This window comes from Notamacropus eugenii, chromosome 5, assembly GCF_028372415.1.
Source record: "Notamacropus eugenii isolate mMacEug1 chromosome 5, mMacEug1.pri_v2, whole genome shotgun sequence".
Lineage (NCBI taxonomy): Eukaryota > Metazoa > Chordata > Mammalia > Diprotodontia > Macropodidae > Notamacropus > Notamacropus eugenii.
The window spans coordinates 65211201-65229884 of record NC_092876.1 but is presented as its reverse complement, the minus strand read 5'-3'; the positions used below and the strand labels follow the sequence as shown (position 1 = coordinate 65229884).

At 43.1% G+C, this 18684-nt stretch overlaps 1 protein-coding gene across 21 annotated transcripts in view; it reads right to left on the bottom strand.

The window, feature by feature from the left end:
• SRRM1 (serine and arginine repetitive matrix 1) overlaps nt 1–2249 on the bottom strand; it is a 37418-nt gene extending 35169 nt beyond the window's left edge. For 19 of the 21 annotated variants that reach the window (XM_072609332.1, XM_072609335.1, XM_072609342.1 and 16 more), the window contains exon 1: nt 1541–2249. In XM_072609332.1, the coding sequence (XP_072465433.1) occupies nt 1541–1561 (21 nt within the window). In that variant the 5' untranslated portion in view covers nt 1562–2249. The remainder of the gene's footprint in view (nt 1–1540) is intronic. The other 2 variants (XM_072609334.1, XM_072609354.1) reach the window with 2 other exon arrangements.
• Nucleotides 2250–18684: the final 16435 nt, after the last annotated feature.

Below are 18684 nucleotides of genomic sequence, written 5' to 3'. Positions count from 1 at the left end.
ATCAAATACTTTCTGTAAAGCAGTCGTTTGTGTTTCCCATAAGGGGGCTAGAACACAAGTCACTCTGATTTCCCAATCACTACAATTTATTCACCAACGTACTTTAAAATATAAAGGCGCACCAATGAAGTGGCAAGTTATCCAAATTTAGTCTCTTGGATTAATGTTTAATGCAATTTGTTTTGCATGTCAATTAAGTCAATTCTAAAGTAAAAAGTCCTCTTAAAACATTCTGCAAAGACTTCCAGAGACTTAAGTTCTAAAGTTCTCATTGTTTTAAGCTGGGACAAGACATGGGCTCAACTCGCCTTCTCAAGTAGTTAAGTTTCCAGTTTCTTTAAGAAAGACTGAAAATTGTAAGGTACGTACGCGCTTCTCAGAACCCTATGATCTGAAATGCAGTGAGGCAGTGTGGGCAGAGAAGGAAATAAGCACCTGTGGCACTCCTGTGCTCTTTTACAAGCGCTATTTCATCTGATCCTCACAACAACCTCTGTGGTGGGCGCTGTCATTCTCATGCCCACTTTTCAGTGGAGGAAACTGAGGCAGGCAGTGAGGCCCAGGTCTCAGAGCCTGCAAGCGTCTGGGGCCACATTTGACCTCTGGCCTTCCCCACGGCAGGCCGGCGGCGTACTATCAGCTGCCTGGCACAAGGCTGACGCACTCCAAGTTCAAAGCCTCGGGTTCGAGCCCAGGCACCGCCACCTGCTGTGTGACCTTGGCTAAGTTGCAGGCTCGCGCCGCCCTCGCCGGTAAAGTGGCGATAAGACCGTGCCCCGGGGCCTCGATCCCCGGGCGCTGGGAAACCAGCTGGCCCGGGCAGGAACTTCTCTTCCAAACTAGCCGAACGTCCCGTTCCCGGCCCTCTCGTGCTCTCGAGTCCTCTTTGGCGCCTCCAAACTTTGCCCGCCGCCCGGTCCTCCCCCTCGCTTCCTGCGCTCGGCGCGGGCCGGGCCTGGGCAGCGTGCCGCTCGCTGCGCCCAGAGCCCCGCCGGCAGAACGACCCCACAGCCCCCGAGCTCCTCGGCCAGCGAGGAAGGTGCGTCGGTCGCTGGAGGCGGAAGCTGCGGCCGGAGACCCCCCCCGGGTTGGTCCGACCTGGCCCAGCAGCCCGGGTCCCCCGGCTCTCGCGGGAGGAAGCGTCCCCTGAGTTTCTCGCTCTGGCCGGATCCCAGAGCACTGACCGACAGCCCCCGGCCCCCATGCACGCCGCCGCCCCGGGGCTCACGGGCCGCTCCCGCACCGGGCCGGCGAGGCAGGCAGGGTCGGGGCGCGCGCCCCCGCCGCCATCTTCCCCCCTGCCGCCCGGGCCGCGCCGGAGCCGAGCCGGGGAAGGCGAGCGGGGCAGTGCGCAGAGGCGGCCCGGGCCCCTGGCGCGGCTGGCGGGGCGCCGCAGGCCCGCCTCCGCTCCGTTTGGCTCCCGCCGCCTCGCCTCGCCCGCTCCTTGGACCGCGACCTGGGGCCATTCCGGTCAGGCTCCGCCCGCCCTTCCCGCCCGGCTCCGTCCCGCCCGGCCCAGTCCCCGGCCCCTCGGACTTACGCGGAAGAATCCCGCGTCCATCTTGCTGCCTCGCACGGCGATCGCTCCCTATCCCACAGTGCACCGCGCCGCCACTGTCGACGCCGACGCCGACGGAAGGCGGGACTGGGGAAAGGAAACCCGAGCTCCGGGGCGCGCGCGCTGAAGGACCGCCCCGCCCCTCAGCTTCCGGGCCTGCCCGGTTGGCACGCTCCCTTTCCGTCGGCGTTTCCGGGTCAGCTCGGCGACGCGCGAGGAAGCCAGTAGAAGAGAAGAGGCTCGCGACCAATGGGAAGGGCGGACTTCGGGAGCTCCGCCCCTTTTCTCTTTCTCCTTTGCTTCGACTGGAATGACGAAATTTTTTTTTTTTCCTGTTAGTAGCACGTGACGGTACTCGCTAGCGACTTCGCTCTTAGCTGAAGGGCCCGTCCACCGACCCGTAGGCGAAGGCCGTGACCATTCTGGATGTGTAATGTGGGGAGAGACTGGACGGGACGGCTTTCGTCTGGGGAGCGTCAGCAGTTAGGAAGCCGGCGGTTGAGAGAACGCCTCGTAACCGAGTCCTACTACTGCCCACTTCGGCCGTTCCACTTAAATAAACAAATGAATAAGTGAAAGAAGCAGCACGCCTCGCATTTCCTCGTCTTCCGGGCCACGAGGCTGGGGGCGTGCCTGGCAGAACCACGTGGTCCGTCCCCCTCCCCGTTAGCTCCCCTACGGAAGCCGAGCAGGGTCGATTTTTCCCACCCGCGGCCGCACCTCCACCTGCGCAGACTCCGGGTGGTTAGCGCTGACCCGCTCCCGAGCGGCTTGCTAGTATTCCGTATGCGCAGAAGCTTTCCTTCTCAATAGACTGGAGACTCCTCCAGGGCAAGAACTCGTTTAGTTTGTGTGTCTTCAGCGCTCAGCTGTGTCTAGCACACAGTAGGCACTTAATAAATGCTTTTTGGATTGGACTGAATGGAATCTGAAGCCTTGCCAGGGGAAAAAATCCAAACCTTTTGTAAAGTGCGTCGTCTGAGCAAGGAGAAGTTGCCTAGGATGATGCCTGGCACGTAGTAGGTCCATAATAAACGCTTATTGGTTGATTGACAAAACTCCCAAGGTCCCCTGGGACTGATCATGGAGCTTTAGGGCTCTGTGTTTGGGGAGGACATTGGTAATCTGGAGAGTTCTGCCACGTGCTGAAATAAAGCCATGAGTTAAGAAAGAAAGTCTCTTTAAATGAGGTAAAAGGGCAGCAAACCTGCCCCCCCCCCCCCCACCTACCCAACGGGGGATTGTCCCACGAGTGCACAACCCTGTGGGTTTTCCCAGCCAAGAGACCCAAGAAAGGTTCTTTATACTTTTAGGAGGGGAAGGGGGTAGGAGTATGAACTAACTTCCTGGACATGAGACCCCAGTGGCCCTTGGCAATCCAGGCAAGGAAAATCACTTATTCTGGCTGTTTGACCCTTCACCGTGTGGATCCCAATGGAAAGGGGCAAGGTCATTAGAAGCTGGGATCCAGCTTAAGCTAGGTTGCTTTACAAGCTAAAATCTCATAGGAGATAGGGGACTTAGGGTATGATTCAACTCAACCTAACCAAGAGTAAATATCTTAAGAGGAGGAATGTAAAGGTATTACTGAAATTCTGACACTACTAGGATCCTTAAGGGAGTGGCAAGTAACTTTGGCTAGTAACAATTTTCTGTCTTCTTAAAAATGTTGGGTCTCCTCAATCAAGCAGTAAGTAAACTTACACCAGCTAGGCCCTACATATACAAAGGAAGGCAATCATGCTAGGCTCATGGTCTTGGTCCAGTGGGAGAATTGAATTCTATCAGCATGTTCACCTGAAATTTATTCAAATGCACCTAGTAGTCAAATGGCTCTGTGATCTCGAAGACATGGACTTTCCTTCCAAGGATGCAGACTGTAACTCAACAGTGCCTGTGCACCGTACCATTCTTGCCCAGGTCCTTCCATAAGTTTACCACAGGAGTTCACCACATGTGCTGGGGCTTTCCTGATTTTCTCTTGACAGAATTCCAGGAGAACACTGGCTATTCACTCAGCTATGCCTACTAAAAACCACTTGATCAGTCCAACAGGCATTTTATTAAGTACTTATAACCTATTTTCTTTCGTAATTGTACATCTTGATGTCATGATGTACTCCAATTCTTATTTGTATGTATTGCAGATCAAATGAGATAAAACGTTTCACATGATGCTTAATAGATGCTGTTACCTCCCTCCTTTCCCTTCTATAGTTTGCTACCACATCCCTCCATTGCCTTCATGATATTGATTGTTAATTCCCCACTCCTCCTCATTTCCTAGATCTTCCTTTCTTAAACTGTAGATCTCAACCTCCCATGGGGTCCTAGACCTAGGTTCTAGATGCCTTCTGCCACTATCTTCTCCATCTGTCTCACACGAAGAGGTTTTGTGAAAAAACAAAAACAACAACAAAGAAAACTGGAACAATTAACTCTTGTCTCATATAGTTTTCATTTATGATTTCTTGAAATATAGCTGTGAAAAACCAGGCTTTGATAAAGCCCATTAGGATTCAAGTGCAGTTACTTGACTATGCCTTCCAACCCAAATCACTCTGGCTCTGATTGATCAACATTAGGCCCTAGCCCAAGCCTCCGTTGCTCATTGTTTTAGTTTTGATGGCTCAGAATGAGTGTAAATAACAATTTTTCTTTTGTTCCTGCCAGAAACTCTGAGCATCTTCCCCTTCCTGATTTATTCTTTTGTGAAGGCAAAGTAGGCCATCTATGTTACCTCAATTCTTACCTAGTCTTTAACTACAGAATGGATGTTTCCTCAGACAAACTGTGGCTGGGAAAGATCTCACCTTTAAAGGGCCGAGGTCTCCCAGTGAATCTTGGGCCACTTTTAGTCATCCTGGCCTATGTCTTGGCAGTAGTCTCCAATAACTGGAGGTGAGAGTGAGTCTGATGACCTTGCTCATCTCTGCATCACTTCAATCCAGTTGACTTGCAAGTCAAGACATCACCCTCCTGATGTCATTGATTCTCTTTGAGAATGATGAGGTGACCCTTCTTACCAAGACAATCCCTTTATGCCCACAAGTGATCCTATTCCATCTAGCTCCTCCAACAGATTGCCCCTTCTGTCATTCCTAGTCTATCACTTATTTTCAATCTCTTTCTGTCTACTGGCTCCTTCCCTACTGCCTCAAACATGCCCATGTCTCTCCGATCCTCCAAAAAATCTTACTTCATCCATCCATCCATCCATCCATCCATCCATCCATCCATCCATCCCCACTAACTATACTCTCATATCTTTCCTGCCTTTTGTGGCTAACCTCCTTGAAGAAGACCATCTACAATAGGTTCCTGCTTCTCTCCTCCTCTCACTCTCTACCTAACTCTCCACAGTTTAGCTTCTGGTCTCATCATTCAATCAAAACTACTCTCTCTAGAGTTACTAACCATCTATTAGTTGTCAAATCTAATGACCTTTTCTCAGTCCTCATTCTTCTTGACCTCTAGGTTTTTGGGACTCCACTCTCTCCTGTCCTGATTCTCCTTTACCTATCTGACTCCTCGCTCTTCTTTGCTTTATCTTTATGCACAGAATTGTCCTGATCTATATCTTGCCACTGGACCCAGATGGCTTTGGAGAAGAAAGTAAGGCTGGTGACTTTTCATAACCCTGCCTCACTTAAATCCAGTTCACTTGCAAATCATGGGATTATCTTCCTGAGGTCATGATCATCAGATCAGGTCACTCAGTGGCTCAGAGTGAATATAAATAATATTTTTTTTCTGTTTTGACCAGAAACTCAGAGGGTCTTTCCCTCCCAGGTTGATTTTTTTGTTTGTTTAGGTAAAAGAGGCCATTCTTTGCCTCATTTCTTACTTAGCCTTAATCACCAGTCTCCAGTCTTGCATCTCCAATCTTGCATCAAATTGGATGTCCTATAGAAATTTTAAACTCAAAATTCTCCACAATTGAATTCATTATCTTTCCCCTAAACCCTCCTCCCTTGTAAAATTTCCTTATTACTATCCTCTCAGGCTCGCAATTCAGGTGTCCTTCTGGGCTCCTGACTCTCTCATCCACCATATCCAATCTGTTGTGAAGGTCAGTTGATTTTATGTTTGCACCATGTCTTTGTGTGTCTCCTGATATCCTTTGATACTTCTGCTAGTCCAGGGCAGGCCCAATACATCACCTCGTACCTGGACTCTTACAGTCACCTGCATAGAATGCTCTCCCTGCTTATCTCCAACTCCTAGCTTCCCTGGCTTTCTATTTATCCTGTGTACATAGACTAACTCACTCATTAATTCTTCAGCTACTGTAGTGATCCATGACTCATAGCCATACAACAATGGAAGAATGCTGGTATTAAAAAGATGGACCTTTATTCCTAGAAGTTTGGGGTCATTTAAAGAGCTGTGCAATTTCTTGAAACCAATCCAACCTACTTACTTCCTGTCTAATTCTGGGTCCAAATCACTTTCTAGCTGTACTGTCTATCTGACATATAATAATTGGTAAGATTCATGTCCTACATGTCAAAATCTGAACACTAGATATCATGTATCCACTTGGATTTTTCTGTATAGATGGTGAGGCCAAAGTCTTTTTAAGTGATCATGACTCTCTTCCAATTGCCTCCTCAATATTCGAGACACAACCAGCTCTAAAGAATCCCAGAGAGGAACGTGTGGTGACCTTCATTCATGAGGAGTCCCTCTTCCCTTTGGACTCTGCGATGAATCTCCTCTGGGCCAATAGCAAACAAACCTCTTTGGGGAGGTATCTTTGCCTCCCCATCTCATTCCTTGGTCATGGAGCAAGGCTAGCCACTGCTACATCTTTTAAAGAATCCTGAATAGCTTTGATGATTGAAAAGGAGCTTTGTTGTTGGAAGAAAGACTTTAAGACCATGCTTTGCTCTACTGAATCAAATGAAGTTATTTTATAAAATATTTATAAAGTGTAATTTTATACGCAGATGACAAACATAGTAGGACCTTGTTGATGCTACATGTTTCAGTCATTTGTGTAATGGTAACGGGACCGCTATGGGTGAAAGCCTGCCTGTTCCTGAACAGTCCCCTCATTGAGAATGTTCTTCACGCACATGAGAATGAGTCTCAATAAAATTTTACACAGATGGGAAAGTAAGCATACAAGTTGATACTTGATGTTCTCTCACCAATCTTTTTTTTATAAGAATAAAATCTATACTTTTCCACACATTTAATATCTTCTCCTCCTTTTGATAGGAAGAGGGGGAAAGCATTTTTAAATTACCTACTATATGTCAGGCACTGCACTGCTATTATCTCATTTGATGCCCACAACAACTCTAGAAGGAAGATGCTATTATTATCTACATTTTACAGTAGAGGAAACTGAGGCAGAAGATGTTAAGTGGCCCTGGGCCAAGGTCCCCCAACTAGTCTGAGACCAGATTTAAACTTAAATTTTCCTAACTCCAAGTCCAGATTTCTATCCACTGCTCCACTCAGCTGCCTCATCATGAATTTCTTCCACATGTAGTTGGTCTAATCCTGATGCTTTTCGCATTTTTGTTCTCATTTGTTCCATTTCTTTTTTCTCTATGATAAGGGTGGGGAACCTGTGACCTCAAGGTCACATGTGGCCCTCTAGGTCCTGGGATGCAGCCTTTTGACTGAGTCCAAGTTTTACAGAACAAATCCTTTTATTAAAGGGATTTGTTCTGTGAAATTTGGATTCAGTCAAAGAGCCGCACTTGAGGACCTAGAGGGCCACATGTGGCCTCGAGGCTGCAGGATCCTCCCTGATACTCTATGAGGACATCTGAGACTGTGATGTTAGATGTGGTGGTTCTGCCTGGCCTTGGGGACAAAAAAAGTTTGTTATAGAAGTTTTGCCCCTCCCCCAAATTATAGATTTAAAGATGGAAGAGACCCCAGGGGCCTCCTAGTTCAGCCCCCTCATTTTACAGATGAAGAAGCTAAGAGGCGCAGCTAAGTGGTGAAGTGGAGAGAGCACCAGCCCTGATGTCAGGAAGACCTGAGTTCAAATCTGGCCTTAGACACTTCCTAGCTGTGTAACCTTGGGCAAGTCACTTAACCCCAATTGCCTCAAACAAATGAAAACAAGAAGCTAATACCCAGACTAGTTAAATGAATTGTAGGTCACACAGGTGATATCAGAAGCAGGATTTGAACCCGGGTCTTCTGATAAAGAAACTACTCTTTCCACAGTGCCTCTATATCTTTCATTTGTGTCTTCATCCTTCCATTTTCCTCCTTCAATGCCTTTGGAATGATGGTTTCGTTGGGTCTCTAGCCAAGTTTTCTTTAAACTGGTTTTACCCGCTGTTGCTTCTCTTAGTTTTATGAGGTGAGACTGCTCATAATTTTCTCTCATCCATCTCGGTAAGATTTTAAAAAGAACTTTATGGTCTCATTCAGTCTTGCCCTTGGCTGACCTTTCTCTCTTCTTGGCAAGTTAGTCAAGTGTTTGCTGACTACAGAGGCTTTTTTAGTCTCCTTTTTTATGTCAGTTGACTTACATTTTTTAAATATATTTATGAAGCTATAGTAATCTGTCTATAATCTTTCTTCCATCCATATCCTATTTTGCTACCAATAATTTGTTTGAATATCGATTAACAAGTATTAAATGCCTACTATATACCAAACACTGTGAATACTTCAGAACTGACTTATTTCCCTTGTGCACCATATCTTTTTTCCCATTTTCTTCTTTCTTCTAGCTTTGCACTAACAATGATTTTTATTCTAATAAGTTGATTTAACAAAGTGATTTAGCAGTGATTCCAATAGAAGTAATGAATCACTTCCTCTATAAAAATAGGAGCAGTTTTGTTTTTATGTGAAGTTATTCAGCACTCATTAAGCAAGATGTCTACCAATTCCTTTCTCTAAGAACATATTCATAATGAATAGGTATGAAGCTTCCAGATAATCTGCAAGTCTTTGATCTCTTTCATTCTTTATTTCTGATGTTTTCTAAAATATTTCTCACCAGCCTCAATTATTTCTACCTTCATGTTTCAGACACTGGGAAACAGAGTACATACTACTCTGTGGAAGTCTTAGGGAATCCTTGATTTGTCTCATTTTCTATCCTCTGCATTAGATATTGGTGAATATGCTGCAATTATTTCCATGGCAGATTTTTAGCAAGTCCATTTATTTATCAAGGATACTGAAAACTGAATTGACACATTCCCATGGAGTGGTATTTCTTGTTGGCCCTTGGTTGTACAATAAAAACCCAACTCCTTTATTTGCTTCTCCAAGGAGAATCTGTGAGCTATCCTTCTATCAAGCTGCAACTTTTTCTATCTATCATCTGGTATTCATTTATAGTGAGAATGTCACAACTTATGCATTCCTGTTCCTCTGGTGGTCTATCCACTCATTGATCATTGGGCAAGATCTTTAGAATACCAGTTGGTAATTAAAGTTTATAAATGGTCTACAAATTATGTCATTCTTGGCACCTTTTATCTTCCACCCCTTTCTATCAACAACAATTTATTAATTACTTACCAGGTGGAAGGAACTAAGTGCCAGAGATACAAAAAGGGGTAAAATCAAGGAGCTTACATTCTAATGGAGGAGACAAGATGGAAACGATTGTGTATGTGTAGCATGTCTACAATGTCCATGGGAGGTAGTCTTGGTCATATCATAGAGGAAGCAGTAGCAGGTAGGTGGGCATGGAAAGGTTTCATACAGAGGGTGACATCTGCACCATCACTTCAATCACTGAGTTAGCCACATGTAAGATCTGGCATTTACTCCAGGAAAATATTCAAATATATTTGTGTCTAATTTTCCTTAAATGTAGGTACAGAGTACCCCACATTTTAGTGCTTTAGACAAGCATTGAATCAAGTGTTGTGGGAGTTTTCCAGCCTAAACTCAAAAAGGACCCAGGGAGTATCTCACCTACCATGAGTTCTGTAACACTCTGACATTCTGCAGAATCCTCTAAAATTTAGGGCCTAAATCTTCCACAGGCTAATCCTTCAGTGCCCATTCCTGACCTATTCCAGTGCGCAGTGTTTTAGACCCCCCACCAAAAACAAAGCTTTTATGAAGCTGCTATACAGGACCTGAACTGTCTGAACAATTCACTGTAACAGAGGGCCTCAGTGTCTCTCCCATTCCAGTCCCCATGATGTGACTCTACCCCTCCATGTGAGCTATCCCTTTCTTTCTTTCAAGAACCTCACTGTTTAAGAAATCCTCTTCTCTCTCCAGATTTGATCTCTAAAATCTTGAATTTGGGGTTGTTCACAAATTACCCCTCAGGCTGGTATTGTGCAAGAAATCTCCCTTTTCTGCTAGAAAGATACCAAGAAAATCAATATTTTCTACCCCTGTCCCCAGGAACATTGTTCTTGAATTTCTCTCTTAGGCCACTCGAGCAAGCACATGTGTCTTCCTGCCGTGTGTTTCTGCATGTTCTCCCAGCTACTGCTATAAACTGAACTGAGAATGTCCACTCTCAGGAGACAGAGGTGAGAAAACTTTGGCCTAACATGTCTAACTTCCTTGGTTTCTCCCCAAGGCTGCCGTTATCACTTCCTTGGGAGGGAGGGAAAGTTAGAAGATTATGCACTGACCTCCCCACTACCACTCCTACCACCCCAGAACATAGATCCAATCTACTGGTCTGTCCTTTGAATAAGAAAAAGGTGAAAAAGGGGTTAATTGATAACAAAAGGACAAGAACAGTCTGTCTCTTTCATAGGTTTCCAAAACCCCTCCAACAAGAAGAGTCCATCATCTCAAACATTTTAGTCACTTATACTGGGGACTTCCCCAATACCTAAAACCCAATCAAAAATCATCTCTTCTCCTCCCAACAGAGTATCAATAGGCAAGCCCATTCTACCTATGATCAAGTCCCCATCAGATGCCTCAAAGGCTCAACATTCTGTGAGCATAACAGGGAATGCCACTCATTAACACTTACTCAATCATCACCCCATATCCCCATACAGTATAATCAATCGAAAGAACTGGGCATATTTATTTAGCTTGGAAAGGAGAAAACTCAGGGGAGACATGATCATTATCTGCTCATGTATATAAAACATTTTACAAGCCTTAAAGCTATCTATAAATGTCAGCTCTTCACCAAAGGGAGGGATAGCATGAAAATGAAGATACAGACTTTTTTTCTGCTTGACTCCAGAGTGTAGAACTAGGAGCAATGGGTAGATGTTCTTAAATAGGCAAATTTAAGCTTTATATAAGTATAAGGATGTAGTTACAACTACTCCATTTGGCTCTTGTGTCTTAACTAGGTGAGGACATGCCCATGTCTTGCTCATTTTTTAAAAAATCACATTACCAATTCTCACAACAACTCTGAAAAGTAGGTGCTGTTATTATCCCTATTTTACAGATGAAAAAACAGGCCAACAGAGATTAATTGACTTGCTCAGAGTCACACAGCTACTAAGTGTCTAAGGTCTGATTTGAACTCAGGTCTTCCTAACTCAAGGCCTGGTGCTCTATCCACCACCCAACCTCACTGCCATAAGGTAAGAGATACAAGGGATCTGAAGCCACTTGTTAGTTAGTTAGAGGCAAGAGAGTGACAGAGTTCCTTAGAGCTGGTGAAAACAGAACTGGCCTGGCTATTAGCTTCAACTGATCAGGAAAATTCACAGCTACTTGCTCTCCCCAACATCTCAGAATACTTTTTTGGGGAAAACTCCAGCTTCTGTCTGTTACTTGCCCTGTCAATTTAATCAATCACATGGACATAAGCAATAAATTTTGAATCCTATGAGTTTGGGAGTTTGGGACTGACTGAGAATGGAAGCCAACCCTTGGGAATGGTAGCTCAAAAGCTAATGGATGAGAGAAAGAACTGTTTGTTGTTTTGATTGTTTTTTTGGTGTATTCCAGAGGACACCCACTAGAGTACCCTTGAACCTTGGGGAGAAAGTGAGTGAAGAGAAAAGTAGGGTGGGGTGTTAAATTTTTTTTTGTTCTGCAATACTCCCTCAAGGTCATACACCCCTCTTTTCATTTAAATGTTTATTGAATTGGATTAAATTGAACCAAGGTCTTCCTGTTTCAGGGTCATAACTAAAAGGAGATAAATGTAGCTTTGCCATAGGTTATGAAACTTTGAGGCAGCAGTGTGCTGGTAAATGTTTAACAAAGAGCTCTCCAGGAAAAAAAATAAAGTACAACATTGCACATTTTAAAATTTAATCTTCATTAGCAACATTTTGTGCTTCACTTTCTTAGATCTAGCTAATCAACATAACAGTAAATCTTGGTTTGCAGTTTCTGAGCTGTAAATGCTCATACTGCAAATTTAACTATGAGGGTCAACAAGGGCTGGGTCCAGCATATTCCCTGCTTTGAGGACACCGAAAGTACCTTCCTGGAGTATGGATGTGTGTGTATGTGCATGTGTATACATGTACATGTATTTGTATAGGCAGGGTTTAAGTATACATGTGTGTATATACACATGTATGTATGTGTATGTGTGTATGTATGAACAGATGTCTACACATACATGTGTGTATATATGTACACATACACACATATGCATATATACATTTGGAGTACGTATTTGTATACTGCCAGTTAACATTTCTGTCCCAGTTTCAAGCTGAATCTCCTTCCACTACTGGGAATTCAGAGTCCAACAGGGGGAGATAAAATGCCAACATAGATAATGATAATACATAGGATTACATGATAAGTACATTAGGAGGGAAGTGTTAAAAGAGGTCTGAAGGGAAAGGTCATTACCCAGAGGGAGATCAGGGAAGGCTTCCTGAAAAAGTGGCATTTAATTGAACTAATCTTAAATATCCTCTTAGGCTGGCACCAATATTCTCTCCCCCTTCCCATTTCTCTTTCTTTTCAATCCTCCATAGTCAATCAATAAACATTTATTAAGAACCTACTATGTGCCTGGCACTGTGCTACAGTGGTATACAAAAAGAGGCAAAAGACAGTCCCTACGTTCAGGGAGCTTACAATATAATGGATATGATCAGGATATTCTGCATGCTGCCTCCACTTCCTTACACTTTATTTAGGCCTCATTGCCATTTTAATTGATTATGAACCCAGCCCCTTCCAAAGCACAGTTTGGCATGACTTCTTACAGGGGACCTTTTGGATGGTCCATTTATTAGCACTCTCTCCCTCTTGAAATTGCTTTGCATTACTTGGACATGAATGAAAGGTAAAACACTTATTACTACGTGCCTACGGATACAAGTACCAAAAAGCAGAACAGTCCCTACCTCAGTGAAACTTACATCCTAATGAGGGAAGACATATACAAAGGAAATTTAAAGAGGCAGAGCTGAGTGTGGTTTGGAAACCAAAGGAAACTTAGGTGGAAGTTTGGTTCCAAACCAAAGAAAATAGATGAAAGCTCAGCTATCAGAGCCTGGGATCGAAACAGGGACAAAGTCCAAGTTTCTGATGGGAGGAGGATGAGTAGTTTGAAGCTAACGGTAGCTTGGTTTAGAAATGGCTGGAGACTATTTCTCATTTTTGTCATTGTATCCCCACCGCCTAGCCTAGCTCCCAGGATTGGCCCACAGAAGGGGATGAATTGATGTTTGCTGAATTGAATTAAATGCTCTATGTTCTTGTGCAATTTCTATCTCTAACTTATCTTTGAATTCGGAGAGTATCTTTGCTATGTGCTTGAGGTCTCTCTCTTGGTCGTTTAATATTTCACAGGTATGGAATCTCAGAGCTGGAAGAGAAGTGTGGAGATTGTTTCTAGCTCAATCTGTAACTGAACAAGAATTCTCTCTATATTATAGTGGACTATAAAGGTTGTCCAGCCTTGGCTTGAAAAATTCTAGTCGGGGAGGAAGAGAGGAGAAGGAACCTGCTACAACCCATAGCAGCTATTTGGGGGGGTAACTCTAATTGTTCGGAAGATTTGCCTTACATTAATAGTTCAATGTATCTGTAATTTCAGCAATGTGAATATTCCCTTTAAGAATGCAGATCACATAATTCCAAAGGACCCATGATGAAAAATGCTATCCACCTCCACAGAGATAGCTAAGGCACACTAATTGAAGCATACTTTTTAAACTTTATTTTTATTTTATTTTGTGTTTTCTTTTGCAACATGGTTGATATGGAAACATGCTTAACATGGCTTTACATGTATAATTAAATCCAAATTGCTTGCCTTCTCAGGGAAGGGGGAGGTACAGGAAGGAAGGAGAGAATTTGGAACTCAAATTTTAAAAAATGAATGTGAAAAATGTTTTACATATAATTGGGAAATGTTTCATAAAATAAATTATGTATACATATACATATACATATGCACACACACATGTACAAAGTTCAGATCACAACCCTACCATGCCTGTACACCAATGTGCAACTTTTGTCTACGATTTCCCATAAATCCTCCAAAGGTAATCTACTCACAACATTATGGACTTTCCCCACCCCTGCTTCTAGACTTCTTGACATCAATGAAGCACACAGGTTTTTTGTAAGTTATCTTTATTTTTTAATAACAGAAAAGAAGGCCGAGAGAACATCAATGATCTACCAAATTACATTTATTTGCCTGCTTTTTCATCTACATGAAAATGAAATGAGGGTTATTTCCACATGTACTAAGAGCATCTTCAATTAAGGATATTGGTAGGGAAAAGGGAGACTTTGGCAAGCAATAGTACACATATTTACCATTACACACAAGTGACTGAAAGATGAAGAGAAGCCAAGATCCTATGTGTTTATTGTTTGTTGGTTTTTCCAAAAGCATTTGATTAGTTAGAACAAAGTGCTGTCTTAAAAGATTTCATCCAACTAGGGGTCTGCCATCCATACATCCAAATCACTTATGATTCCTTGAAAGATATAACAGAGAGAACTTTATTCAACAACCCTCTGATTATAAGCACCAGGTAAAGGATATGTAGTCCCAGTCTTAAAGATCATAGGTATGAGACTCTCTCCTCGTTGGTGGAGATAAATACCTTGCCCTGCATGAGGGGCAGGATAGAGTTTTGAGTTTCTTCAGGCCCTGCAGTTGCTTTGGATTTTCTCAGCTTTCAGCTTTGAGAGAGAAGATGGAGGAGCCAACTCCCCTTCAGGTTGCTAAATGAAAAGGCTCTGAGAGGAAGCTAACATGAGAGGAGCTGGCAGTCAGGCCTTGGATATAAAGCTTGGATGAGGGGGTCTTCTTTCCTCCATTAATTAAACAGTGATCAGAAGTTAATCACATCCTTTAAGCTAATAATAAAAGCGATAGATATAATTCTAGCCTGCCACCCCCTCCCTCTGAGGAGAGCAGAGTAGACTCTAGCCTCTACCTCTTATTTCCCCTCCTGGAAGAAATTAAAGTCTCCCTTGGAGAAGGGTAGGGGAAGAAGAATCTAGAGATGTCCGATGCTACACTTGGGTGTCTCACAATATATAAAACAAAGAGATATATGCTTCCTAAAGGTGTTCCCCACTGTGATAGAGGAGATCCAATGTAAAATTTAAATTCAAGAGGGACTTCCTATGAATGGTGTGGTTCTCAAAATGCTCTTGTTTGCAGGTGACATTATACTGATTGCATCAAACTCCAGAACATTTCTGAGCCTCTGAGATCTGTAGCCATTCAAAAATTTGACCTGACCTTCTACACAGAGACAACCAAATGGATGAATAATGTCTGTTGTCCAGATTATGGCATATAGTTGGGTGGACAACCTATATCCATTAGCATTTATATCTGGGACAGACAATACTATAATGTTGATTCCCCTAGTCTTCACTGCCTGAAGGCTAGGTACATTACATCTTCACCCTTCTCCAGGGTTCTCTAGTACACTCAAGGGGGTTTAGAGTACTTAGTCTCTCTGCCATTAGCTTCATCCCCTACCACTGGTGTTCTCCTAAGGGTAGGGGTGGCACTCCAATTCCATTTAGCCACTAACAGTTGGATTGGCTTTTACAAAGAGATATTTACTTCAAAAGGTATAATCACAAATATACAAGCTTACTCTCCTAATAGGAATAACAGGCAGCTAGGTGGAGCAGTGGATAGTGTGCCAGGCCTAGAGTCAGGAAGACCTGAGTTCAAATCTAGCCTCAGATGTTTGCTAGCTATGTGACCCTGGGCAAGTCACAACCCCCATTTGTCTCAATTTTCTCATTTGTAAAATGAATTGGAGAAGGAAATGGTAAACCACTCCAATATTTTTGCCAGGAAAAACCCAAATGAGATCTGAACGATACATAGGAGTACAAATACGCAAACTTATTTCTCCTAACATTTGGGAAGCATAATCCCCCCTACCATCTCAGTTTACGGATGGGAGGGAATTAGGTTCATAGCTTAGCTCAGTTCCTATACAGCACAGTCCCAAATTCCAAGTCCAAAATCCTCTTTGGGCTTGAGTCCAAGGCATTATGACTTCTCAGGGCTTTCCTGCTGGGCTGGCTGGCTGCAACATCCAGCCTGGAATTCAGGATTGGCTTCCTCTAGAAGGTGGGATTTTAACTAGGATTTAGAGGAAGCCAAGGAAGCCAGGAGGTAGAAAAGAATTCCAGTCATAGGGGACTGCCAGAGAAAATGCTCCACATCAGAAGATGGAGTGCCTTATTCAAGGCATAGCAAGAAGACCAGTGCCACTGGATCAAAGAGTATAGGAAAGAGGAAAGTGTAAGAAGCCTGGAAAGGTAGTCAGGGGTCAGGTTGTGAAGGGCTTTGAATGCTGAAAAGAGGATTTTATATTTGATATTGGAGGTGATAGGAAGCCACTGGAATTTATTGAATGGTGTGTTGTGTGTGTGTGTGTGTGTGTGTGTGTGTGTGTGTGTGTGTGTGTGTGTGTGTGTGTGTGTGAAAGAGAGAGCAATAGTGAGAGACAGAGACAGAGAGACAGGCAGAGAGAGAGATGGTCAGACCTGTGCTTTAAAAGGAAGATTAATTTGACAGCTGAGTAGAAGACAGGATTAGAGAGAGTGAAGATAAGGCAGAGAGGTCAACTGAAAGGTAATTGTAATAGTCCAGGCATGAGCTATGAGAGCTTGCACAAAGGTAATGGCAGTATTAGAAGAGGGAAAGGTTCATATATGAGAGAAGTTATAAAAGTAAAATCTTGGCAAGATTTGGCAGTAGATTGGATATGGGGTGAGAGAGGGATATATCAAGGATAATATCTAGTTTTCTAGCCTAGGTATGATTGAGAGGAAGAATGTTCCCTGAGAAATAACAAGGAAGTTCAGAAGATAGAATAAGTGATGAGTTGAGTTTTGACCATGTTGAATTTAAGAAGCTTAAGATACATCTTTTTGAGATGTCAAATAGCAGTTGAAGATATGAGAATGGATAGGAGAGAACCTAGGGCAATATAAGTACATCTGAGGATCATCGGCATAGAGATAATAATTGAATCCATGAGAGTTTATGAGATCACCAAATAAAACAATGTAGTGAGAAAAGTTAACTCTGGGGGGGCACCCAGTTTAACTTACAATATAATTTTAAGTTCTTTAAAAAAAAAAAATCTATGGCCTTAATACTTCCAGGAATTCTTGTTGACTTTGTGGTCAAGCTGTGCTTTCCTTTTAGACATTACTTATAGATATTTTGGAGTTATTTTCTTCTGGGTTTCTGCCTGGGCTATTCTTTTCTCTATAATGAATCTTTATCATAGGCATCTCTTTCTGTTTATTTCATCTTCCAGCTTTTCTTCTTGATTGTGATTTTGCATTAATGCTAAGCTATGCATATGCAGAGAAAGAATGTTTCAGCCGAGTAAAATCGTGGTCTGTCCTGCCTCTGATCTTGTGGTTGTATGGATATGTTAAGTGATTTTTGAGTATCTCAGGGATGGTTCAGGATAGAAAGATGCAAACTTTCAATGTGCCTAAAGTAGTCTGATCTAAGACATGGTCCAATCACTGCTTTCCTCCACTGAGTTTGCAAGCTTTGCACCTCAGTTTGGATATGTACAACTTCAGATTTACCCCTGGGTATAGTACCAGTAGATAGTTGCTGACTCCATCTCCTATCAGTTAGCTAGAAGACACTGAAGTTTCAGAGACAGAGCTGAAGGAAGATCTCTGATCTCAGTCTGAATGTTAAATCCAAGATCCCACAGAGGAGTTCACAGGCCCACCTCTAGACTATACCCCTGGGTTAAATCCATTATCCTGTACTGAGATCAGAACAGCAGAATTGCTAACTCATCCTTGTTCTACATTTCTTGCCATGGTTCCTACATGATAGTCTCAATTTATGATCTTGGCCTTGAAAAATGACTGTGTTTTTTCTTTAGATTTCCCAGTCACTACTTCATCTGGCACTCTTCTTAGATCTTTGTTAGAGTAGGTATGGGAAAGAGATAGGCTGTTCTAATTTCTCCTACTCTTCCATCTTTTCTGGTCTCTGTCCCATTGGTAACTTAGCCAAGTGAATATGAATAATTGTAAAACTTCTTACAGGACTATTCTACCCTTTTGTATTCTTTCTTCATCTTCCTTCCATCTTCTATATACATTTTGAAAATCCAAATTGGTTGAATGAATGAAAAAACCTTTATTTAGCCCTCATTATATCTAAAACATTGTCCTAAATGCTGGAAATATAGACAGAAAATTGCTTTTCTGCATATTCACGTTGCTCCTTTTTAGATATCTTCCCCTTCCCTTTCCTCATCAGAAGAACTTTTCCTTTGGCTTTCAGGATTACATTTTTGAGAACTTTCTATCCTTCCTGAACTGACTCCCTTTAGAGAATTTTAGTTCATAACATCCTGGCTATCTTTTCTTTGTGCCACTTTGGAATCTGTTCTCTCTAATGGTTTAATGAGGAGTAACAGTGACAAAGGGACAAGTCTGATTCATAGCAGGGCTTTATGACCAGAATATGAGTCCTGCAGGTGCTTGTCCAAACTCAGGGACCATCTGGGGCTGGTGGGGAAACAATTCAGGGATTTAGATGCAGCAGAATTTATCCAGAAGATGAGTGCAAAGGATTGTTGTAATGCCAAGCTCAAGGCATGGCTTTCTTGCTGTGCCAAAGCTCTGGAAAACAGAGTGTCTCCTAATAATAATTTTTTTAAAAAGAGAGGAGTGGTCTTGGCATGCGGGTCCCGATAGCATGAAGGGCAAAACAACCAGAATGA